Source organism: Poeciliopsis prolifica, unplaced genomic scaffold, assembly GCF_027474105.1.
Source record: "Poeciliopsis prolifica strain line A6 unplaced genomic scaffold, Auburn_PproV2 SCAFFOLD035, whole genome shotgun sequence".
NCBI classification, from domain to species: Eukaryota; Metazoa; Chordata; class Actinopteri; order Cyprinodontiformes; family Poeciliidae; genus Poeciliopsis; species Poeciliopsis prolifica.
In genome coordinates this window covers 754,489-779,833 of record NW_026562410.1, presented here as the reverse complement: position 1 = coordinate 779,833, position 25,345 = coordinate 754,489, and the positions used below count along the sequence as shown (strand labels likewise).

The 25,345-nt window shown below is 36.6% G+C and overlaps 2 protein-coding genes across 3 annotated transcripts; both read left to right on the top strand.

The window, feature by feature from the left end:
- Window positions 1-2,086: 2,086 nt before the first annotated feature.
- LOC129374295 (Golgi phosphoprotein 3) lies at window positions 2,087-9,487 on the top strand. 2 transcript variants are annotated; one of them, XM_055052648.1, is made up of 6 exons: window positions 2,087-2,299; window positions 2,361-2,555; window positions 3,029-3,160; window positions 3,367-3,481; window positions 4,718-4,878; window positions 7,075-9,487. In XM_055052648.1, exons 2-6 carry the CDS (start codon window positions 2,517-2,519, stop codon window positions 7,336-7,338), a joined length of 711 nt encoding a protein of 236 aa, XP_054908623.1. In that variant the 5' UTR covers window positions 2,087-2,299; window positions 2,361-2,516; the 3' UTR covers window positions 7,339-9,487. The 2 variants fall into 2 exon arrangements, with proteins under 2 accessions (XP_054908623.1, XP_054908622.1); XM_055052647.1 differs by having other exon boundaries at window positions 2,087-2,555.
- Window positions 9,488-16,846: 7,359 nt separating this feature from the next.
- Window positions 16,847-25,241, top strand: pstpip2 (proline-serine-threonine phosphatase interacting protein 2). Its single transcript, XM_055052535.1, has 14 exons — window positions 16,847-16,949; window positions 17,507-17,607; window positions 19,292-19,366; window positions 19,807-19,841; window positions 19,939-20,045; window positions 20,140-20,202; window positions 21,089-21,187; window positions 21,445-21,490; window positions 21,627-21,706; window positions 21,786-21,884; window positions 23,043-23,139; window positions 23,270-23,354; window positions 23,486-23,523; window positions 23,606-25,241. The coding sequence occupies exons 1-14, from the start codon at window positions 16,917-16,919 to the stop codon at window positions 23,659-23,661; spliced, it is 1,014 nt and encodes a 337-aa protein (XP_054908510.1). The 5' UTR covers window positions 16,847-16,916; the 3' UTR covers window positions 23,662-25,241.
- Window positions 25,242-25,345: the final 104 nt, after the last annotated feature.

The window sequence follows — 25,345 nt, the reverse complement described above, 5'->3', positions numbered from 1 at the left end:
AAACCTGAAGCATTCAGCGTCAGCGTGGTTTACCTCATGCCAGGTCCTCTCGTTAGCGAGTAATGTTAAAGTCCCTGGCTTCATTATTACAACACATTCACTCATTTTGGTTTTTAACCTTTACTTTTATATGTGTATTTATGTGAATGGTGAGCAAGCCTGCCATGCTATTTATGTTCATTCTAGCATTCATTTTAAAGTGTGAGTGTTTTTATACCGTAATTAAAAACCTCGTCGAGTTAGTGCAATGATTTAATTTCAACTGAGGGGTGAACAGCAGGGATCTGTTGTTGCTGGTAAGAATGTAAGAGCAAAAAGTTCTATCTTTTTCATCCAGCTAAGCTTTACCTGTGAAACTAAGATGAGTATCATAATATTCATTAAAAACAAGACATAGGAATGAAAAGATTGTTTTTTCACAGATATTGAGAGTAAATGTTAGAAGAAGTAGATGAAGAGAAACAAGGCTGGTTCCAGTCAAAGACTGCCATCTTGTGTCTGTAAACAATGTTGCACACAATCCTTGTTCATTTAAAGCAAAACTGGCATGTCCGATGTACTTAAAGAAAATAGTTAATGTCTGGATTTAAAGATTAATAATGAAGGTCATTACTAAGAGATTATTCAAATTCCATCCTTTTAAATTTGTGGAACATAAAATGAGCAAAGCAAAAGGCATTTTTGGAGTGACTGTCAGTAGGACTGTTTTGTATTCACAGTTGTCACTGAAAAATAGCCAGAGAAACTTCAGCTTTTGCTCATTTTTTGGTGTACATAAAGTCAAAGTTGGACAAACATGTAACTGGCTGAAGTATGCTCCCACTGAAAGCATGCTGTCCTGCAGCAAATTCAACCCAGTCCGCTCTGAGTGGCTCTACATGTGCATCGAATCATGCAAAGCTGTCTGCAACCCCTCTCTGGATACAAAGTATCACATTAAATATGTTTTTTTAATGCTGCCCAACGTTTTGTAACGCAAAATGACAATCAAATGAATGCCTGCATTTGATTTGCATAGCCTGACAGAAGATGAAGCTAAATAATTTATAGTTTATGCAGATCTCTATGTCAGCATTACAGTCAAAAGGATTAAAATGAGGCAGTAAAAATTAGAAAACATCAATTTAGAAAATTCAGTCTGTGCAGCTCTCTGATGTTTCTAATATTAACCAGGTGATCAGTAGGTGAACCTCTACCTTCAGCAGATGCAGAAAGAGGAAGATGAATATTAAGTTGACAAAAAAAGCAAGAACACTTAAAAAATATATATATTTGAATTATGAACAAAATTGAACTTGGAAACCATCTTTGATTTTATGCTGTTCATGTTAATTCTTCTTCCTCATTGATCCAGTTGACTTGTCTCTGTTTCTGTTGTATGTCAAAATAACTGAGATTAATGCTTCATTCAGAGCCTTCATTCTGATCAATAATATTCATGGCTTCATTCATATTGATAACATTCACCAGCTTTGATCATATTGATATGCATAGCCAACATTCCTTTAGGTATTTATACCCTAAATTCATATTGATGATATTAATAGCCTATATTTATATCAATTAAATTCACAGCCTTTCTTCATATCAATACTATTTAAAGATTTCAGTCATATCAACCATATTCATAGCCTGTTAATATTGAGAACCTTCATTCTTATCAGTAAGTCACCGTCGACATTTATTTCACTAATAGTTACTGCGTTCATTAATATTGATTACATTACCAGCTTATAGTTTATATTAATAATATTCAAAGCCTACGATCTTATAGATAACATTTACAGAATCCGTTAACATTGGCAGTATTCAAAGAATATCAATATTTACAGTTTTACACATACTTTTAATATTCACAGCCTATACGTTCATTTGGATTATATTCACAGCCTTTGTTCATACTGACATCCACAAAGTGAACATATAAAGAATTTCAGTTTTAATGAATGCATTTTCATCAATATATTTATATTTAATAAAGTTTAATCGAAACTTTCACATCAAAATATTTATTTGATAAATCACTAATCTGAATCGCTTTTAACCTGTTGTGTTGGATTTTCCCACAACAGTAAAGGCAACACGAGAGAAGCGTTCACTGTCCTGCTCAGACCTTCTTCGACGTCACAGAAACACCGCCACCATGTTGGATCAGGAAGTGGGCAGAGTCTTCGTTAGAACACCGAGCCCAGCTTAACGTCAACGGCCGCTGTCTCTTCTTGGCCGACCTGTCTTTCACCTCCTTTTTTCCACTTCCAGAATTCGGTTTTGATGCTGCACGGCTCCCTATCTCACCGAGGTAGGAGTCTGTCTTTGAATCCGACCGCTTCGGAGCCCCAGCTATGACTTCTCTCACGCAGAGAACCTCGGGCCTCGTCCAACGGAGGACCGAGGCCATTCGCAGCGCCGCAGCCGCCGAGAAGGAGAAAGATTCTGGTGGAGAGGAAGACGAGGCTCGCCGAGGTGAAGAAGAGGAGGAGGACAAGGGGGACTCTAAGGAAACCAGGCTGACGTTAATGGAGGAAGTCCTGCTTCTGGGCCTCAAGGACCGAGAGGTGCGGGCTGTTTGTAATCCGTTAATTTATTAAAAGTGTTTACGTTGCGTCATCGGCTAAATGTCTTCACAGAACACCGAGTTTATCCACTCGGTAGCTAATGTGTCCGGGATTTGTTTGTGCTCAGCTGGAAGTGTCTGGCTTCACAGTGTCTCGGTGTAAATCCTGTTAGCCAGCGTGTGTCAAGTAGCTTCTGTTTACCGACGTGCAACGTGTCAGTTCTCTCAAGGTGCTCAATAATAACTGTATTATCTGAACACGGCGGTCTGGTGCGGTACCGAAGCATCCGGTTTATAACTTCCCGGATCAAAGCAGTTATGCTACTTGTTTACCAAGCGACGTAGCTTCCACGGCTTGCGTTACCTGGGTAGTCCTCCAGGTGTGAGGTCCTTCGAAACCTGGAAGTGTTATAACATGGCTTGCTCAACACGTCAGCTAAGTAAGCATTTTTCTTCTTCTTCTTCTCCGCTCAGGGCTACACGTCTTTCTGGAATGACTGTATTTCTTCCGGCCTCCGCGGCTGTATGCTGGTAGAACTGGCCCTCAGAGGAAGGATACAGCTGGAGGCCTGCGGTGTGCGGAGGAAAAGCCTCCTGGCAAGAAAGGTGAGTATTTGTCACCAATTTTTTTTTTATATGGCATACCGTAGAGCTAGTTTGTTTGTAAAGATAATGAGGCTTCAGAAGTCAGAGGAAGAATTTTTTCTTTCCAACAAAGGCACTCCTTGCCTCTCTTGTAATTCCTGTTTGCATAAGACATGAATCCAGTTAACTTGACTGCCACTGACAATTACCTTTTTGTTCTTTGCAAGGTTATCTGCAAGTCTGATGCTCCAACAGGAGATGTGCTGCTGGATGAGGCCTTGAAGCATATTAAAGAAACTCAGCCTCCAGAGACTGTGCAGAGCTGGATAGAACTCCTCAGTGGTGAGATAAGCACTTCTGACTTTGTAAAACAAAGCTTGCAGTCATTATAAAACTGCCTAAGTGGATTGTGTGCTTTTATTTGCATATCTTTTGCCGATTTGCTCTATTTTACTACAAAGGAGTTTTCCCATTTGGTCCTCGTCATTCAAGGTTACTTACATTTAACCATCTACATTTTTAAGCAGGTCAAAATCCCACCAAGTTGATACCATACTGGTTACCTTCAAATGCATCTTATTAATAATTTCAGGATGCAAGGTTGTGTATGTTTAACTTCTTCCTTTATTTGAAATCATTGTGTTGTAGTTCCTGCACCCTGAAGGCAATTGGACTTTCCTGTCGGAGTTGAAAACCGAAACTGAGCAGAAGTATACTTAACTTGAGCTATGAAGTCACCGAAGTTATCTTTAATTTTAATGTGATTCATACATTTTATTCACAACGCCATGTTGGAGAAGAAATTCTTCAGTCTTTGTTTTAGGATTACCTAAATAACCAGTCTGAAAAAGTGCATTTTTCAAATATGTTTTGTAAACGTGTAAAACATTCCATTGCCACAAGAGTACTGCACATACAATTTTAAATGTAAAAGCATTGTAAAACAATGTGTGGATGTTTTTTTTTCATGAATGTTGGCTGAACTTGTAAGAATTCAGGTGTTTTGACATGATGACAATCTAAGTACGATCAAAACATAGACGGTAAATGATGTGATGATCAAGTGTGCAGACTTATATTCTTACCATATTGTAAGCTTTTCAGTCCTGAACTTCCCTCTGCTCATGTGTGCTAATCCTTCCTACCATTTTAGGAAACCCTCTAAATTATTGAATTAAATGGATGTGTTGAAGAGTCATCCTTTCTGATTTTGTTTCAATCTTCTGAATAATTATCAGAGATAAATTTGGTTTTGTTTGTTGTTATTTGCTCATTATTTCTGTATATTTTCCTCCATTTACACAATAACTGTCACTATATTCTGTACCTCTTTTAGGAAATGGAGGGTATATTAACGTGAACACTCTCAATCCAACTACCACTATCCGAACAGCTCATCATCGTCATTACTATTAATTATATATCTTTACTATGCTGACTTGGAAGGGTGATTTCTACCCTCTTGGTATTGTGATATTGTCTGTTGCCTTAGGGCAACATATTACCAAAGGGAGTTGGCTTAAAAAAACATAAAGAAACTTTAGTTATTTAAAGCTACATTTTTGTGTTGACCTGTAGGAGAGACCTGGAATCCCCTGAAGCTCCACTACCAGCTCCGAAACGTCAGAGAGCGTCTGGCTAAAAACCTGGTCGAGAAGGGTGTCCTCACCACAGAGAAACAGAACTTCCTGCTTTTTGACATGACCACACATCCACTAACCAACAGCACCATCAAGCAGGTATGATAATGCAGTGTTCATCCTGTCCATTCATTGTGATATGTTGAGCTGATTCAGGATTAATGAGTCAAGGTGTAACATAAAAGGTAAGAGCGTTTTGCAGCTCTCTGCTACGTCAGAATGCTATTGTATGAAGTGTAGCCACACCCTTAGTTTAATTTTCAACAGCTTTGACCTTTTCTAGCACAGCTTCAGCTACACTAGATCTTGATAAGGTTTTATTGAAATACGCAGTATGTAATTTGTCTTTAGCTTGTGTGTTTTGAGTTTTGCACCTCACAAAAATATTCATACCTCTTGAACTTCTTCACAGAGTACATAGAGCCCACTTGTAAGTAATTTGGTCTTTGTGTAAATCTAGCTGTTATGTAAAATCTATTAATATAAAAGTGAATATTTTCAATGTTAAAGGGAGGAATTAGTTGGGGATTCAGGCTGAACATTCTGCAGCATTGCATCGTTTTTGTGTTATTCAGGGGCAAGCCCATGCACTTTTTTTAGTCACTGCACTTTTTTAGTCAGAGCCTCTAAGACTAAAAAAGGAAGTTTTCATCTTTCTTTTATCCCACAAGTTGCATTTTAAGTGTCAACAAAGTTTATGTGTTGTAATCTCAATAATAGTAGATGATGCACTTCTGTTTTCTGAAGTTTTAGATCTGCATTTCATCAGCTTCTAGAATAGCATAGAAGATGAAATGGAGTAGAAATGAAAGAAATGAACAATGAAATGACTTGTGTCCAAGGCTATGACCTGAATTTGTTGTCCTTTTTCTTTAAATAATGCATTCTTTTAGCTAAAAATCTTTGCTTTGAAAACATCGTTTAAAGTACTGGGACCCAGCTATTGTTGAAGCTATTGCATTTTGCTTCATTTTAAGCAGACATTGCCATGTATACATTTAGTTTTAATTTCATTAGCTTAGAATTGCATCTGCAGATTGATCATACTTTGGCCTCCAAAATGAATTTCTGTGGAGTCTGTGTAGCTCTTTGTTTTGTGTAATTAATTTATTTGGTAATGAAAGTTAACTTACACATTGTTTTGTTGTGCCAACAAAATATGGGATAAAGAGGCACACAGATTTTAAACAGCTGAAATATCTACTACATATTTTTCAATTTACACATGACATGAGGCAAAAATATTTCATATATATGCATCTGTTTTTGTGTTTGAACTGGGCTATATATGCAGGAGGCCAGCCAACTGTGGTTTCAAAACAGCATTAGTTTAGTATGTGATTGATGGGATGTTTTACATTTCTGTGGCTGTTGGTGGTTTTTGTTATCTGAAAGATAAAATTGGCAGCATCATTCTTAATAGAGATGCGATGTAGTATTGCAGTGTTCTTTCAGGCGGCTGAACTTTCTGGTCTTTTATTTCAAGATCCCAAAACTGTGAAATTGCATTAATACCAAAGACAAATCATCTAAATAGCTGTGGAAATGTGCAAAAAGCTTCTCGGTTAATACAAGAGGCAGATGTAGTGTCAATCACGTTTTTTTTTTGTATTGTTTAAGAATAATGATCATTTTTTAATTACTTTTTTTTATGTGCATTTAAAAACAAATGTTAATAATACAGCCATTGTTTTAACTTATAAAATGTACATTTTCTAAACTTCATGCTCTTCAGATTTGCATAGAAATTTGTGAGACGGCTCATGTCATTACACAATTAAAATGGGTACTAATCAGTTCATGATTTTTTCCATATTAATCTGAATGATTTAAACTACTACGTGGCATAAAATCACACCTAATTTTCTGTTGTATGTAGTTAGCAGCTTTATTGTTGTTCTACAAGTCTGTAAGTGTCGAAATGAGGCATGAAAAGACAAATTTTCTGAGAGAACCCATACAGCCATGAATAGAAAGCCTTAGTTAATTAAATTACCTTATATTTACCCTCACACTGCAGTGTGTTTCAGAGTATGATACATTTGAAGATGCTTTAGAGTTCCAAAACAAAGGAAGCTCTAGAGCTTTGTGAAACTTTCTTTGTACTGACCACTCGACTCTTAATGAATGTTATAGATTTGGTGAATCTATAACATTCTGGAAATGCTGTGGGTTCCCCTTTACTTTTAATGATTGGTTAAACGTACAACTGTTGTCTGTAAAAAAAAAAAAAACTTCTGTTTTCTCGTTTGGCTTTCCTGTAGTAACGTAACGTTTTCCTTTGATCCACTGCAGCGCCTTGTCAAGAAAGTCCAGGATTCCGTTTTGGAGAAGTGGGTCAATGATCCTCATCGCATGGACAAGCGGGTGCTCTCCCTGATTCTCCTGGCTCACTCGTCCGACGTTCTAGAGAATGCCTTCGCCCCCCTCCAGGATGACCAGTACGACCTGGGCATGAAGCGGGTCCACACCCTGCTGGAGCTGGAGCCCGAGAAGGAGAGCTCCAAGCCCAATGCCAATGAACTCATGTGGGCTGTGGTCGCTGCATTTACTAAATGAAAATGCCTGACTGGTTGAGACTGAAACGATCTGGCTGTGGTCTGGGTTATTTAATTGGTCGAAGGACTTAATAAGACAGACTTCACTTAAATGAGACAATCTATTCTGGTTGAGGAGCCTGTTTATACATCTATTCTGGATGACTTTTTTTTTTTTTTTGGTGGTAGTCAATATTAACGAAGTGCAGTCTGAGTGGTGGTGGGCTTCACCAAGTAACTGTTGATTTGAAGAAATGGTGTCTGGATGGAAAACGACGACGGGCTGCTTTCACATGAGTGAGGTAAGTGATCTGCCACCGCAGACTATGGATCTATTTAAAATCATCAACACTACGAGCGGACGAGGATCTGCTTGCATAGGATGGCACCAGGGAGCAGAGCAGGTGGCAGTTGTCATGGTGAATATGAAGAAACTGACCAGGGTCAAAGCGTTGCATCAAAGAAAAGAAGAAACGTCACCTGCATTGCTTCAATGTCTGGCCACGGTCTGCAAACTAGTCTCTGTACGCTCTCTCATGTTAATTCAGAAAGATGGAAAATTACATGACTGTAGATACTCTTTGCACACCGAGGTTGCACCCCCGCACCACCCCCATGTCCCCCGCTCTCTCCAACAGTTCGTTCCCCAATGGTTTGGGGTAGTTACTGTTAGAACAGACTACCTGAATGTTTAACAGATTTTCTCATTATTTTGTCATCATGCTTTCTCTCCTACTTTCTTTCTCAGCGCATTCTGAGGAAGAGAGGAAGGATAAAAACACCCGAGTTCTGTTCATTATCTGACCCTTTAGTGACTTACATGAAGAATTTCACCTCGAGTGTATTTAAGTACACAAAAAAACTTTTTTTTTTTCGTTTTTTTTTTTTTTTTTTTTTGCAAGGGTCCATTCTGTGTTTATATTACATGGCTAGTCTCACCATTGTTGTTTTATGTAGCTAACTGAGGCCTGGAGTAGCCTTTCATTTATCACCTGTTCTATTCAGTCTTTATCCCTGTAGGTTGGATTGTATTTATAGATATTTTACAGGGTTGAGTAACATTAAAAATGATGAACCTTAGCAACTTTGACAAAAAAAAAAAAGAAAAATTAATTAAAAGCTCCCTATGTAGACTGCTTCTGATTAATAACAGCTTCTGCTTTCTGAGTGTGAATTAAAACAAAAGGTGCTTTCAGAAACTAATTTCAGATTGGGATCTCTGAGTGTAAGAGTTACAAGACTGCTTTCTGAAATAGGCTGTTGATTTTTCTACTACACAGGTTTGTTTCAGTTTGGTCCATGTTAGTGTCAATTTCCCACCTTTTTTGTTCTTAATGATGAAATACAGCTCTTCACGGAATGCAGCTGGTTTTACACCCATGACGATTTAAGAGTCTCGTTCAAGTGGAGTTTTTGTGATCCGCCTTATGAAATTCACAGGTCTGGTTTCCCACTTTGCTGATCCACAAACCTGAGTGTGAACTGTTTTCCTTCTACGAAAGAATGGAAATTATCAGCAAAAATCTAAGGAGATGAAATGGGTAGTTTGGATGAGGTGACCCTTAGAGGCTTCATCTTGCAGTTGATGAATCTATAGGTTTTATTTTATATAGTCATAAATCATACAGATTTTGTTAAAAATAAATAAATAAAAAACCTAGGAATGTTGTTTTGTCTTTAGAAGATGGAAGAGTTAGTTGTGGCCCAAACAAATCCCGAAGATGTAGTCCGTTGGAACAAAAACTCGACACCAAAAACACAATTCAGAGCAAGTCAGTAAAAACTTACTTTCACAAATAAAAATGTGATCATAACTATAATTGAGTTCTAGTCAATGTAATCTTTGTGTAATGTGAAATTGCTTTTTGTTTGATTGCATACATTTTTCTTTCCTGTTTGATTTTAATTTCTAAATGCAACATACCAAGGGGTATGAAGAACTGTTCCAATGCGTTTACAGCAAAGAGACCATGCATGCTATTGGTGGAGGGGCCGGGGTACTTGACGGATGTAGCTACAGAGAACAGGCTTGTATGTAATTATTAGTCTTTTTACGTGTATGATCTAATGGAATTCAATGAAAGGGATCTACTCTGCTATTCTCTATAATTCTGTATGCTTTTTTTTGTATTACCACAGAAAATAAAGTAAAGATCCTTTAAGTGCCTGAATTCACACTGTTGGTGTTTTTTATTTTCATGTTTTCAACTTCATTAGCAGATTTCTGCAGAAGTTTGATATTCTGGAAGAGGATTTGAATCAGCTGTGTCAGAGCAGAGACACCTGTGGCCCAAAGGACTGGTGTCCTGAAACTTTATGGATGTGTCTGCGTCAGCACACCTGATTCCAATATTTGCTCATTCGCAGAACTCTTGTGCTGTTTGACTGCCTGCCAGTGACGCAATTTAACCATTTCATTTTAGATTGTAAAACATAAAGGCACACGTCTAAAAGTTGCAGGACCCTGGCCTTTGTGGACTGGAACGTGACTGGCTAAAATGCCTCAACATGCTTTATGTGCTTGGTGCCACTCACGCATGCGTTTGCATGTTATTTCCACTTGGGGGCAGTCTTGTCCAGATGAAGAGTAGTTCTTTGTGGTGTTCTTGCTGTTGTTGGTCTTTTTCCTTTGCTCAGATGTTACCTGTTCATCTAAAGTACTAATTTTCTCACCTTTCTCTGCTGAGATAAAATTTGTTCTTCCCAACCTCTGTCTGCTTGTGACAACTTTTCACCAATTATTTACCCTATCTAAAAAATAAAAAGTAATGTTTGATATATATATATCTGTATAACAAGAAATTTTCTTATATATATATATATATATATATATATATATATAATTTATATATATATATATAATTTATACATATATATATATATATATATATATATATATATATATATATATATATATATATATACTCCTTTATTCTCCTCACTTTCTAAATAACTTACACCTATTTTAAGGTCACTTAGAATAACCAAGATTATTCCTATTTTCTAAATGTTACAATAATGAGAGAATATGTTTGAGATTTTTTTAATATATCAATTCTTCAAAATCAGAACTTTAAATATGTTTCTTCAGTATTGCTCCAAAGTTGACTTAGGCCACTTTGTAACCACTTTGCCTGGTTGCGAAGAGTCATTGTACATTTAAAAGACAATATATGTTGGAAAATCTCCAACATATTCTCTCATTGTAGCATTCAGCAAACCTTTATTTGGTGTTTGTGACCCTCGGTCAATAAAATTTGACAAATTAAACCGTGAGTCCAATCCTCTTCATAAGACTGTTTTAGAAAATCGGATTGTCTTTAGTCAAATGCTTCTTGAAATTTGCTGTGATACAGACTGCTTCACAAGATCTTTCCTACTCACAGCCAAACACCACCTGCAACTCTGAATAAATCAGAAATAAAATGCAGCAGTTTCTCACTTCCCTTTGGGATCAGTAAAGTATTTTTGAATTTGAATGAGGTAGGCATATTTCAATATGAGTTCTAAATTTAAAAATCTAATATAAAAGCAAATCCAGGTATGATATCTGAAAAAAAAAATCCTCCCTGAAATAAAGAGAAGTAGCTCATGCTTTTAACAAATGTGAGCTTCCTTTGTCTCAGTTTCTGTAAAAATGTTGTCCAGAAAACTAATTTTCACAATGTCATCACTTTGTTACAAAAAAAAAAAAACAGTCCCAGCATAGTATTAAGAAAGATTTATTTTTAAGATCCAAGTATCAGTGCAAAAAGAAAAAAAATGACATTAATTACAATGTCCTCAGCATCAGGCATACACAGGTACATCTGTAAAGGTGTAGATAATTTAGTCAGGTTTTTCTGCTACATTTTAAAGACACAGTATTTCAAATATACTCTGCCTAACATCTATTTAATGCTGTCAATGACAGAACAGGTTGTATGAAACCTGACAAAATTTTAACTTAAAAAAAAATAAAATAAGTTTATAAATACTTAAAACAATTAAAAAAAACTTCAACCATTGTACCCCATTTAACATATAACTATGATGAGAAAGAAATAGTTTCATTTGTAACGTTTTAAACAAATCTGAAACACCAACATTTCCCATTGCTACAACTCTTAAATAAACATGCTGTAAACATGATTCAGTGCACGAATGTACGTGTTTTTTTAGTTCCAGTATCTTTAGTCGTTGTTCTTTTGGTCCAGTCAGCCTCGGGATCAACATCCTCCCGCCTGTTTTGTTTTCCGTCTTAATTTCACTCCAAAGTCCACACTGGCGAGTCCCGTCAGATGTGTCCACAGTGGAAAGCCCTCGCAAGGATCACCACGTCGTAACCAGTAATGGCTTCTCATCCAAGGCTAGTTTTGTCGAATTCATTGATTCCGTCTGTGTCGGTGTGACCTCTCATTTTACTTTGCTGACAGTCTCATAGTTCTTGAGCAGCATTTCCAGGAGTTTGTATCTCCAGTACAATTTATCCCCGACTTGCCGCAGCTCGCGAGCGCAGAGCTCAACAGCGGCAGGAAGATCTGTGAGGCAGGGAAAAAAAGGTCAAGGTCACAATTGGAAACATTAAGACCCACAGTGTAAAACAAGCACATTTTTACTCAAACAGGTTTGTATACATCCTTTTTAACTCACCAGGGTTTTCCACTTTGACTGTCATCTTAGACCAGAAGTTGTCAGATGTTCAGTTTTCCTCGATCTCTGAGCTTTTAAACGCCCGCTGTGTTGCTTTGACAAAGAAGAACAGGTTCTAGCTAAACTTAGGAAGTGAAACTTAAGTACTGGTAGTTCTGATGACGTAGCGACCCAAGGAATCCCCTTCCAAGCTCCACCCACTCGAGAACTTGTTTATGATGTTGTTGTAAACTTCTCTAATCAGGAAGCCTTGCATAACATGTATTATCTTTATTCTCCATATTACACACATCTACTGGTAAGGCATGACAGTACTAGAAAACTAATGAACATACTCACAAATTAAAAATGTGATAACTTCATGAGTTCAGAGCAGTGCTATATCGAAAGTAAACGACTGCAGAGAGTCATATGATGCAAGATGACATAATTTCTTACTCCCGCGTTTGGATAACAAATTAAATTTTGCTTATCAGAAAGATACATTTATGTAAGTGTACAGCTTTACCAGGTAGTTGACAGGAGGATTGTTTTTGTGTTCAAATGTTGCACAACTCCAAAGTTTTGTCATTGTCATTGTGTTCACAGTGTGCACAGAAACCCAGCATACTGCAGGCAACAGCCACACTATGTAGTTAACAACACAATGGATATGTTACACACAGTAATAAAAGTGAAATACGCAAATCTCAATCCTCCATACAGAAGAATCAACACATGAACATGTCACTACATGAACATGTTAGCTCTGAAAGGGGAAAGTACCACTGAATAAACTTCCTTGTGCAGTCAGGTGATCGGTGGCCTGATGTTTTAGCGAAAACAATTTTACGTCACTCAAAAGCGCCTCATTACTTTATTTGGCAATTCTGTTACAATGAGGTCTTATTGCTTACTTTCACCACATTTGACTATCTTACTGTGAGTACACACTTTCACAGCAGGTCTCGCAGCACATGGCTGATTTTTCTGTTTCATGTGACTTATAGTCTGAGAAGAGATTTCATCATCTTTTCTCACCAGCTCCTGGAATCAAAGATGGTTTCTTTTTTCACAGAAAGATGTACTTCATCATATAATCAACTTAGACATTAGACACAGATAAAAAAAAATAAAATAAAATAAAAAAATCAACTGGGCACACACATCATTCAACTAGACATAGACCTATATGCTTATTTTGTTTTCAAACTCCACTGAAGTTTAATTCACACTTAAACAAATCACACTACAAACCATCTTTACAGTGAAACACTTTTGAGTAACAGTTTGGGTTTCTTTTTTTATCCATACCGCTTCCTGCGACCCCCCTGCAAAGGCACGGTGCCCCCATAGGGGGCACGCCCCACACTTTGGGAACCACTGGGTTATACAGTGGGACAATGATCTGAAGTAAACCAGCAAATACACCTCGGAGTAACTTATAAACTTTAAATCAAGACACAAGTCCAATTAAGAAGCTGTGGTATGTCATTTGTGCAAAAAAAAAACCCTCCAATGCAGCAGATTTTAAACAGATATAGTAAGAGAAATAGGCCCAGATTTCTCCATACGGACGCATGAGACATAGTGACAGCATCAAAATGCCAGACAGCAGTTGTTGCCACCGTGGCGACAGCTGACCCTCACTTTTTTTCCCCTAAATAAATGAAACTGTAATTTGAAGACTCAAATGGCCCTTGTCTAAAATTAAATTGGATTTGGTGAGCTAAAACATTTAAGCGTGACAGAAAGTAAAAATGTAAAAAAAAAAAAAAAAAAGCTGGAACAAAATAGTCAGCACTGTAGAGACACCAGTAAATAAGTAAAAATCCTTAAAAACTGTTTTAACATGAACAATTTCATCATACATTTGATTTTAAAGTTAGAGCAGGTAAATGAGGAATGAGTGAAATGTCACATTCGAACTGAGGAAGTGCTTCTTCTGCCTGTCTGACTTCTTCCACGTTGGAAGTTACAAATGAAACAAACTGGTCACATGGTTGAAGAAGGCGTGTCCACAGCTTATAATAGCACTACCAAATGTTTTTGAGTTCACTGTTATCATAACATACTGTAGGTAATGTACCTAGAGAGGCAGTTTTTTCACAGTAAATGTACCATGAACTTGTTTATCAATTGATGGGTCCTGCAAAACAGTTACTGATTGCATATTCTTTAGCAAAGCATATTTAGCCGGAGAGGTGTTGTTGTAAGCTCTCCAAAGTACTGAATCAGTTTCAAAATCAGAAACACAAAGATTACATCTGAAACCTCCCACTGAGAAATACCTATTATATGACAAGACCTGAAATCTGTGTATTTCACAGGAAATATGGGTTTATTTAAGATCAGCACTCACCAGCGTAAGTTAATGATTCTTCTTTATTTAAGTTAAACAAATTTACAAGTAAACAAAGATGAAAAAGATACTACATCATAAAGGTAGATAATATTTAAATACATTTTACTATATTTCTTGGTATTTATTGTAATAGTAATGTTAAAAAACTAGAGTTGAAACCAAAAATGTATATCACTCAATAAAAAGTCAGCAATCTAATTTTTTTGTCCTGTTAAATCAAACCAAACTTCTTTTGTCTTAGGTCAGTTAAAATTAGAAAATAATTTCTTATTGAATGGACGAGCAGTGAAAATCCCATACTTCCCAGTCAGGCTGGTGTTCCAAAGCGTCACACATTTTCCTGCAAATATAATTCATGTAATTATGACCAAACAGTTTCACTTTAGTTTCATCAGACCACAGGACATATCTCCATACAAGAAGGTCTTTGTAATTGTTCAGTTACAAACTGCTACCTGGGTTTATATGGTTTTTTTCTTTACTTCCTCCTGGCCCATGTCACAGGACACACTGCACTGTGGATGATGACACGTTCTAACAGCATCAGCCAGCATTTTAACAAAAAGTTCATTGAAGTTTTATTAAAGTCTTGGTATGACAAATATATACATCTCTGGCAGACAGAACAACCCATCTCCTTTCTGAGCAGCGTGACAATTGGTCATTCCCATTATGTCCATACTTGTGGCAATCATTAAAATACATCTTGACTATGAATTCTATCTTCTCTTAGGTCTTGTCTCAGTCATAATACAGAAACAAGACATATTCCAATACACATCCGATTTATACTGAAATATTAAATCATTTCCCTCTGTTAGGATCTTGTAGTCACTGGTGACTCCGAGATCAAGTTTCAAGAAACCTTGCAGCTTACCAGAAAAATACTTTCCAAAAACTTTTCTCGGGGCCTCAGGCGCAAACACTTCCCTCTGCTGGTCAAAGAATGGCCTTTACAGCCATAGAGGTACTTTTACAAATTAGTCATACAATAAAAACTGTCCTACAATAATTCAGCAGATTTACTGGCAAGTAGGGACACAAACAAAGGAGTAGAGTAGGTTTATTTTGCATTAGGCTGGCATTCAGATCCTGTGGTTCAGTGGAGGGTGGGAAGGGCCGGAGAATGGGCATAGAGGGCCGAGGGGCCAACAGCCCTAATCAGAAACTGCCCCTGGTCGATTAATATGCACGTGTCATTGCAGTGAATGAAAATTATCTGAAGAAGGCATGCCATTCCTGGGTGGTGAAACTTAAGAATACCAGTGGCTTCAGCGAAAGCGGACAGGTCCAAACTTGTCTGATCACGTCTGTAATTCTGCGGGACCTTCAGCAGATGTTTAGTTTACATAGCTACATTATTGAGAAGAAACTCCCTGCAGCAAACAGAAAGGGGCGGGGACGGACCACTGTTCGTGAAATTGTTGCCCAATGGCTTCGCTAGTGTTATTTTTATATCCCAGAAAATGTTTCTTTCCGTTCTGAACTTTCCCTTAGTGCAGTCTTTCTCCAACTGTGGTCCGCGGGCGCCCCCTGGTGGTCCGTGCGGTACTGCATGTTTCTTTGCCGTGACGTAAGCTAAAAAGTGCTAGCCACTTGTGTTAAAAGTAATGGAAAACTGGCTTAAAACCGGGTTACTCAAAAGTTTGACTTTGCTTGGTCATGAATGATGCTCTGCTTACATGTCTACTGTTGTTATTTTTATTGAATTAAATGATTGAATTAATTAAATAAAATAATTTATAGAAATGGGTGGACTACTTTCATTTTTAACGGTGCAGAAAATAATTTTGTTGTTTCTGCTACAGCAACTCAAGTCTTTTTTTAAAAAAAATTGTGATTCTAAATCACAAATAGCCCCAAATGTTAATGCACACAATACTCGGTAGATCTCTGCAGTACAGCAATAAAAAAGCCCATCCAAAAATGAAGTGAAGTTCTTAGCGTTAGATTTTTAGTAAAGGGATTTTTTAAAATGATTTTTGCTTTCTTACCTATGCTGTTATAATGAATGTATTAGACCAAATTATCCATTTATGCAGGATGGGGAAGGTAAATACTGTCAGCTTCCAAATTTCCATTACCAGGAAATGCAACCTCTGCTCTCTTAGAGACATAGACACGTCATAATGACATAATGTTTTCTACACATTCACACATGTACTCTGGGTTTCTGCCTGTTTGAGTTTCAAACCAGGATGACAGTTCACGGGTAAAAAAAAAATACAGAGAAAGTGTGAAAATATCAGAAGCCTCCAAATCTCCATTGCCAAACGATGCATGCAGTTTGTGCGTTTTTTAAAGAAATAGGGAATTATGTGTGACCGACATACACATTTGCACTAAATGACAGGTAAGACGTCCCTCAGAAACAACCCACATACCAAACGCTTTTAATCGCAAGAGCATTTTTTTTTCATCGACTTTAATTTGTAATTGGTATCTGCAGTCAGCAGAGGGCAGCATACTCAAACATAATCGGGGAACGCTATGACCCACCTATCTGTCGGCGTCATCGTCACTGCGCGCGCAACACGTTTACCCCGAGAGAGTCGTTCACTTGACCGACCGTGTTTGTTGCAGAGGGAATACACACGCTCGCTCTGCCGCTGGCTGTTTCAGTCATGAAGGACCTTCACTTCAAAGACTTTTTCTGGGTGAGATAATTTTATTTCGCTTTATTTTCTAATGGAGAATAAATGTAAAAGTTTGTGCGCCTCACATATGTACTTTTTAATTGAAGAAACTTGATGCATATTGGGATAATTGAGTTCGATTTGATTTGTTAATATGTGTTAAGCCTTTTCACTGATTGCTTATGTTCTATGCACCTGTTAGATAATCAAGTTGGGACATTCGCACAGTACTTTAAACCTTAGCTCATAGCATGAAACAGAAAAGTTCATAACAACAAATTTGCACAATTATAATTTACCTTTTTTTCCCCTCTAAAATTTCTCATTTAATACGATTTCCAGTTATTGATCTTGTTATACCATTCAAAAGAAGTAGAAATTGAAATTATTTGTTTTACTTTTTCTGGGTCACACTCTAACATAGGCAGCAAAGCTCAACATATAAATTTACATAAAGTGTAAGTTGAAGGCAGAACATGTTACAGTTAAAGTAGAGTGCTCAGGGAACATGTGAGAAGGTGTTTTTTTTTTTTTTTTTTATGAAGAAAATCCGACAATTTTTTTTCTTTTTCTTTCAGTGTCCAGATCTGACCTCCACTGTTGGCTACGATGCCATCATTCAGTATCTCAATGACGGAAAAAGAACATGCAAAGAGGTGGAGGACTTCATGAAAGCTAGGTAAGGACTTTTCTCATGCATGCTCCGGAAATTGACTTTATTCAGGTCCAAACTCCAAAAGCTAAATCAACAGGAACTGTAGCTTTTTGTGTCATTGTGGGAAGCAATAAAGTTTATCATTTAAGATACTAGAGGTAAAGATATAATACGGTGTTTTACATCCTGGAGCAGCAAGACTACAAAAGGTTCTTTTCTACACTTAACTACTCTTAAATTGATCCCCTTATAACATTTCTGGATTATTTAAGTTGTAAAGTGTGTGCGTGAAGCATTTTTAGATGCATTTTATTGCATTTTAAAGTCACGTGTTTGCATTCTAAATTCTTCCTTCTTCCTGTAATAATCAATCTACCCAAGCTCCATCACCCATCACCACACACACACATTAAACCCTGTTATATTCTACCGCTAACCTGAGCTAAGGTAATGTGAATGATTGAGGAGCTTTTTATGATTTAGTGCAACAAAACACTATTCTTGTCATTATGATGGACAGTAATAAACTATAGAGATGGCTAAAAAAGCAGATTGCACAATACCACAACGGAAAGTTCCTTAAATTAAAAAGGAAAGCATACTGTGGACAAAACTGCTTCACAAAATACAAGAAGTAAGACTTTTTGACCATGACAGTTGCTGTAAAGAGACATTACTGAGATAAGATACCTAAAACTGTGAAAAGGGAAAATAGAATTAAAAGGAATTGAGCCTTTAAGCGCCATGACTGTTACAAAATCTTGTTGGGAGTTTCTGTACATGCTGTATGTCATTGTTTATAAGAAAAGTAATGCACTATTAAAAGGTCTTTCTTCTAAAATAGGTAACAGTACCTGTTTCCTTCTTTCTGTATCTGTGCTGTGTTTCTTCACTTGATTGGTAAACGAAGATAAAAAGTGAAATATCGGTAATCAGTTTTGGTTCATAAGTAGCTCAGTGAACTTTAAGCCAGTTTTCGGAGCTCTTGATTTAGCTGTGCATGATAAAGGTGGCAAATGAAGGTAAATTGAGTCAATTTTTCTCAGCTGTGTCGTCCGATGTAACTTAAAAGAAGCAACTGTACATACTTTTTATGCATATCAGCATGAATTATAACCATCTGTAATGCTTCAAAGCAAAAAGTAAGCTTTTGTACATTCCTTTTTGCTTATCAGTCAAGCAAGAGGTTAATATGCAAAATAGATTTATCTCTAACACGTTTGTTCTCCAATGAGATGTAAAGTGACCATCTCAGTGGAGACGTTTGTGGTGCAGCGTCTTGCAAAAATGAACTTTTTCACATTTTGTCATGTTTGAACCAGAAACTAAGAAACTAGGCACAAATATGTAATATCATTCAGTTACCTAATGATATTACATAAGCATTTACGGTCCAAAAATGTTCTCGATCCACTCCGACTGAGTTTCAGCTATTTTGGAAGGGTGAATGAGAAAAATATTCTAGCATCTATGTGTGAAAAAGGATGTTAGAGACCAAAGTTTTAAACCTGCATGCAACATCTCAGATTTGTATGCATATCAGTGGTAAAAACCATGGCTTTCTTACCTTTCACTTAAAAAGTGCACAACTTTGGAACATAAAATAATGTAAGATCATTATTAAATATATTGGGAGATAACTTTTGCCATATTTTAAAATATATCTACTTCCTTCTGAAACTCACTGTTCATTAACTGTTCCTTTCAGGGCTTCAATCGAAGAAAGGTACGCCAAAGACTTGCTTGGTTTGTCCAAGAAAGTTTGTGGACACAATGAGATGAAGTAAGCAACCTAACAGTCCAGATGCAGTCATTTACTCGACTGACTCTTTTTAATTAAAAAAAGGGAATTCACTGTGGTCATATCATTAAAATGAGAATAGCTGACAATACTGGCCCCCTTTCAGTTACCTAATGATATTTTAGTCGGCTCCTACTTAAAGTGCTATTGCTAACATGCTACTTCAACAACACAAGTTGCCATTTTAGTCAGATGTCTGTTCTAGCTTTGTTCCTGTGTAAAGATGGAAGGAAGAGGGACTGGTGAAGAGAATAGTATTTCCTTTTAGGACACTTGATTAGTCCTTTTTCAAAAGTTAGAGTATAGATTCCCTGTGACAAAAGAAACTATATGGCAATTATTGGAAGATACTACATGGTAATGATTCTTTTTTCATTTATGTAAATCTGGAATGGTAATCTGTTTTTCTTTTATATTTTAAGCACATTAAAAAGATCGCTGGATATGTTTAAGCTACGTAAGTGCCTTGACAACAATGTTACAATGACTCTTTGAGTTCATGCTTTCCATGCTGAATGCAACTAAAAGTGTGTGTTGTTTTTTTCTCCTTTAAGAGACTGAACATGTTAGTCTATCACACTTACAACTGGCACAGAGTATGAGGGAAGAGGTCAAGAAACTGGAAGACTTCAAAGAAAAGCAGAAAGAAGCAAGGAAAAAAGTTGGTGCTCTTATCTGTTCTGTGATATTTTAGGTGGCCTGAGTTAATTTGATGTATAACCTTTCTTTTCTCCTTCTTTCTTTTTTTTTTTTAGATAGAACAACAGATGGATGCTCTCCACAAACAGAAGTCCTCATACTTTAAGAAGACGATGGATGTGAGTCGAGATGAAAACATGTTACAGCACTGTTCAGATTTGAGTGTGTAAAACCTCTTAAAATACATTATTCTTTCATAGCACAGTAGCAACACTGAAAATTACAGAAGACCCAACTATTAGCTTGAGCAGATTTAGTCAGTGATTGTATTTGTCTGTTTTTTTTATTTTTGTAAATTACTTTAGTCGTTTTGTAAAGTGTTCTATAAATCAATAGATGTATTAATGATGGAAAATCCATATGAACGAAAAATTAGAAATGACTCTAGTGCAAAGGCCTGCGGCGACTTCTGTAAATATCTTCAATCAAGTTTTAAAAAAGAAATGTTTTCTCTTTTAGCATATAAACATACTGTGGATGCTTCTTGGAAAGAACTGAGAATTTTCACTCTTCTCCTAACATTTTAAATGTGTTCTCAATTTGTCAACTTTTTTCTTGAAGTCCAATTTGTAATGGAAAGAAAAATCTACAACAAAATTTCAGCTCATTTTAAATCTTCCACATATCTTTAAATAGTTTTAAGGTATGTGGTACCTATCATCTTCAATGAGAACTGGAACTAGTATAGGAAGCAAAATAGGCCTAGCAAAATTACTGAAACAGTTTGAACAGTTTGTAAAATATTAAATTCTTTACTTCTACTTTGAAGGAGGAAGTTGCTCCATCAAGTTGCTTTTAGTCCAAGCATCTGGTTATACTATTTACAAAAAAAAAAGTTACGGCTTCATGGAGAGAAATGTTCAAATTAATAAGTTAATTAGTTGAAAAAGGAGAACTAAATACACCAATAATTTCCTCTTATTTTATTTGTTTTGCTTTGATTCCTTGTGGTGACAAAAAGTTCAGAATGATGACAGTTCCTAATTGCTGTGGTTTTGTGCCCAGTCCAAGAAAACATATGAGCAGAAGTGTCGTGACAAAGAAGAAGCGGATCAGAACATGAACCGAAACACTAACACGAACAACACCAAGCTTGTGGAAAAGGTACACAGAGAACCTATTATAATGTGACGTGAAATAAAAAAAAAGAAAAAAAAGATGAAGTACAATGGCAAGTCTGAACCTTTGAACTTCAATAAACTTGGTGTTTGTCAGAATAAATAATTACTGTGTACTCTAATCACAGTTTAGGGGTAAACTGCATTGTCCATAACTTGTTATTTTCGGAAAATGTCACTTTTTTTTTTATTCCATGTGGAAATTCCTAATTTATAGTGAGGATTCTGTTATTTATTTTCCAGCTCCATTCAAAAGCTCAGCAGGCAAAACTGAATGCAGAAGAAGCAGGTAAGGTAAAAATAAAAAGCATCGCTAGAATGAACTGGCTGGATTACATTAAAGCATGGCTTTTAAGCACTAAAAGATAGACAAAACCAATCGATGTGACTGAATATTCATAGTGACGGATCTGTTTCATTGGCAGACAGATTATACCAACAGAATGTTATAACTCTGGGGAAAATTAGAGATGACTGGCTGAAGGAGCATGTGAACGCCTGCGAGGTAAGACTGAGAATAACAATTAATGTTCGAGACACACGATGTGCTAAATACCAGTTCTTTTTTTTTTTTTAAATCCCAGATATTTGAAAAACAGTCAATAGAACGTATTACCTTCCTGAGGAACACAGTGTGGACTCATCTCAACCAGCTTTCACAGCAATGTGTCACCAGCGATGAGGTAAAGCTCCAAATTAAATTGGTGAGATCTACATCACATTAACATTGTGATGCAGTTTATATACACATAAACTGTGTATATGCATACACTGTTTTTAAACTTCTGACAAGGAACCGTTTTTTCACATTGCAAGCAATAATAGAGCTGTTTCCTTAAACAGCTGGCCTGACCAAACACAAATGGCTTTTTTGCGGGGGGTTCATGTCAGGCTGTCAAGACTTTTAATGTACTTTAAGTACAAGTTCTCATTGTAAGGAGTTTTTAGACTCATTCTAAAATTAGCAAGCACATGTGGACATTATATGTTCTTCAAAGTGCTAACGTCAATATTTTTGACTTATCAAAAGGGTAATAAGCTCCTTAGGTTCCTCAGGTTATTGTTTTGGATTTAGATCTCCTTTGGTGTGAAGATTTTCGGTGTCTGTTGTTCCAGGTAGTAAAAAAAGTGCTGACACAATCATTTTAATCCGCTGCACTCCCACCACACAGCAGACAGACATTTAACAGCTACCTGCAGACCACAGCTAAGCACTTAGCAGCTTAAGAGTCAGACATCACCAGGCATCAGAAAATAAATGTTGGTCTAGGCTGTAAATAGGTGTTGCCCATACAGTGGCTTGCAAAAGTGTTCATAAAACTTGGAATTTTTTATCCTGTCTGCTAAGTTGCAATCGCAAACTTTGCTGTGTTTTATTAGAAGCTTTTGTAATAGCTTAGCAAAAAGTAGCAGATAAAATGTAAAGTGGAAGGAAATGCTTCCAAAAATATCTAATTTGTATTCAGACTCCTTGAGTCACTGTTTTGTCGAACACTGTCCAGCCACAGGAAGCGCTTACTAGTATTTTTGGATCATGTTTGCTGTCTGATCATCTGGACACTGAAACTGTCCTCCAGTGTGAAATAGCTCAGACTTTCTCCAATTAATGTCACCCTTTGTCCAGCCTATTGGTTTACTACTTTGACCATTTTTACTCAATTATTAAATAGGTAACTGTATTTATCAGTATAAGAACTTTTATAACACAAGATCAGTGCTCCCTTTGTGCAGCCTATCAATCTAGTAGTTTGATCAATTTTCCTCACTTGAACAGAAAACTGTATTTTTCAGAGTAAAAACATGTGTAACATTTTGTGTTTTATGTGTCTGTGTGTGCCAAGCTATATGAGGAAGTGAGGAGGTCACTAGAGCAATGTGATGTCCAGGAAGATATCGAGCACTTTGTAAATCTCAGACGGACCGGAGACAAACCCGCAGGTGTGACTGCAGCACAAACTGATAGTAGCGTGCCATTAACAATTAACCAGTCCCATAAACGCAGGGAAGTAGTTATTTATTTATTTTTATTTGCCGGCAAGTGAACAATCTCTATGCTTCTGTGGAACAGCTCCAGTCGTGTACGACAACTTCTACACAGGACTAAGGTCTCAAACTGGACCACCGCCTTCCCGGATGCCTCCACCAGCTGTGAGGTAATTAAGAAAATACAAAATCTTTTTTTTTATTTTTATTTTTTATACCTTCTCATTTTATGACTTGTTCTTTGCTGCTGCTGCAAAAATATGACCACAATTCATGTTTCAACATTAATTTGAATTTTCAGAAGGGGACCACTTCCTGATCCAACACAGAACAACAGAGGTGGGTTTTCTTTCACTAAAGCGTTCTCTCCTTTTTGCAGATTTTGCTACATGTTCTGACGGCTATTGTCCTTTCATTGCAGATGACTCGCACCACGCTTTGGTGCAGGATGGAGAGTACAGTGTAATCCAGTATTAACACATACAGCTCCACCAGTTTCAGACTTGCCCGTTATAGCCCATTACTTCCCCTTTTTAGGCTTCCTGTAAACACACACGGTCATATCAGATGGAAAATTTGTGTCATAACTATCTGCTCAGACTATGTTTCACTTTAGGTTTCGTCATGTGTTGAATGTGCTTTATGAAATAAAATAAATAGGTTTGAAGCTAATGTATAAAATAAATTTATTGATCATAAGCACTCATGATCAGTATTTTCACTTCACAGAAACTTACATAAATCTTAAGCCAATAATGCAAATTTAATTGCAGTGTGAATTCTGTAGTTAGGTTGGATTATATATTTGTTTATATTAACTGTGCTTTGATTAATTTTTTTGCATTAACTTAAGACTTTCCCAGATTTAAACATGCCATTTGTTTACCAGTTTTCATTTCCTTGTTGATGTGAAAGTGACTGACCACTGTCTCGTGAGTGGCAAGATTCTCACATTTTTAATGCAAGGGCAAAAAAAGTCCCAATCTATGTTATTTATTAACTTGAAGTTGTTAAATTTTTGCAAAAACAGCCCTCTTTCAAATCCACATCTAAAGAGGATGTACATATAAATGATATAACCTCATAATATCTATATCTTCACCATCAATCCTTTCATCTAAAATCTCATAAAAAAGAGTGAAATTATTGAAGCTATGCCCTTTGAATTTGTCATTCTGTATTTTTATTAATGTATTAGTGAAATGAAGTTGAGTTTGAGACGGTGGAAAAAAGGAAATACTGTTGCTTCATCCGTCTTCATTCCTACTACACTTTCAGAGAATTTCATAACTTGTGAATTTTTTTTCACATTTTGCCATGTCACAACCATAAACTTCAACGTTTTGTGTGGAAGTCGTATGTGTATGACGGAGCAAAACACAACGGAGTGCATAATTGTTAAATCGAAGGAAAATTATTGTTTTTAAATATTTTTGATAAAAAATTTCCTGAAAAGAGTGGTGTGACTTTCTATTCAGTGCTTGTTAACCCTGTAAGAATCCAAAGCAACCAAGAACAATGGAAATAGTAACTGCATAATGTCTGAAACTTTGCAGATTACATAGAGGCCTTGTAAAGAGCGAGGGCTAGCTAACCCTTCCTGTGGTAAATAATCCTGAAACATACAATCAATGCGTCCCAGTTGAGAATCTTCACAATTTCTGTTCACATGTATTCTGATTCCCTCTATTTCTCAAAAAAATGTATCCCAGTTTGTAGTTGTGAAGATATGTCTCAGAATACTCTATGGTAAGAGACGGTTCCACAAAGTACTGACTTGGGGGAGCTAAATATGATGCATTCCAGACTTTTTTCTTTATTTGTAAAACAAACAAAAATACAACAGTGTCAGCTTCCTTTCATTTTACAAATATGCGCTGCTTAGTAATAGACTGTTGCATAAAATCCCAATATAGTTCACCGGCATTTACTTGTGTCGCATTGTAAGATGCGACACAAGAATCTAAATCTTTCTAGACAAGTCAGCAATTTTTATTGTGGCTACACAACTTGTTTTTTACGTCTGTTATTTTCCCCAAAACATTGCTCTGCTACTGTGTGACCAAGCAAATAAGCTTTGTTTCATTGATTTTTTTATTTTTAACCCCAAACACAGAAAACACTTCCTCCATGCACTTCAGCAGCACAGTATCAATTTCTG

Coding starts and splice junctions, on each gene's coding strand:
- LOC129374295 (XM_055052647.1), top strand. CDS start 2,343: ATGACTTCTCTCACGCAGAGAACCTCGGGCCTCGTCCAACGGAGGACC. Junction 2,556..3,028: donor TGGGCCTCAAGGACCGAGAG/GTGCGGGCTGTT, acceptor TTCTCCGCTCAG/GGCTACACGTCTTTCTGGAA. Junction 4,879..7,074: donor CCAACAGCACCATCAAGCAG/GTATGATAATGC, acceptor GATCCACTGCAG/CGCCTTGTCAAGAAAGTCCA.
- pstpip2 (XM_055052535.1), top strand. CDS start 16,917: ATGAAGGACCTTCACTTCAAAGACTTTTTCTGG. Junction 16,950..17,506: donor ACTTCAAAGACTTTTTCTGG/GTGAGATAATTT, acceptor TTTTTCTTTCAG/TGTCCAGATCTGACCTCCAC. Junction 19,367..19,806: donor TGTGGACACAATGAGATGAA/GTAAGCAACCTA, acceptor TTATATTTTAAG/CACATTAAAAAGATCGCTGG.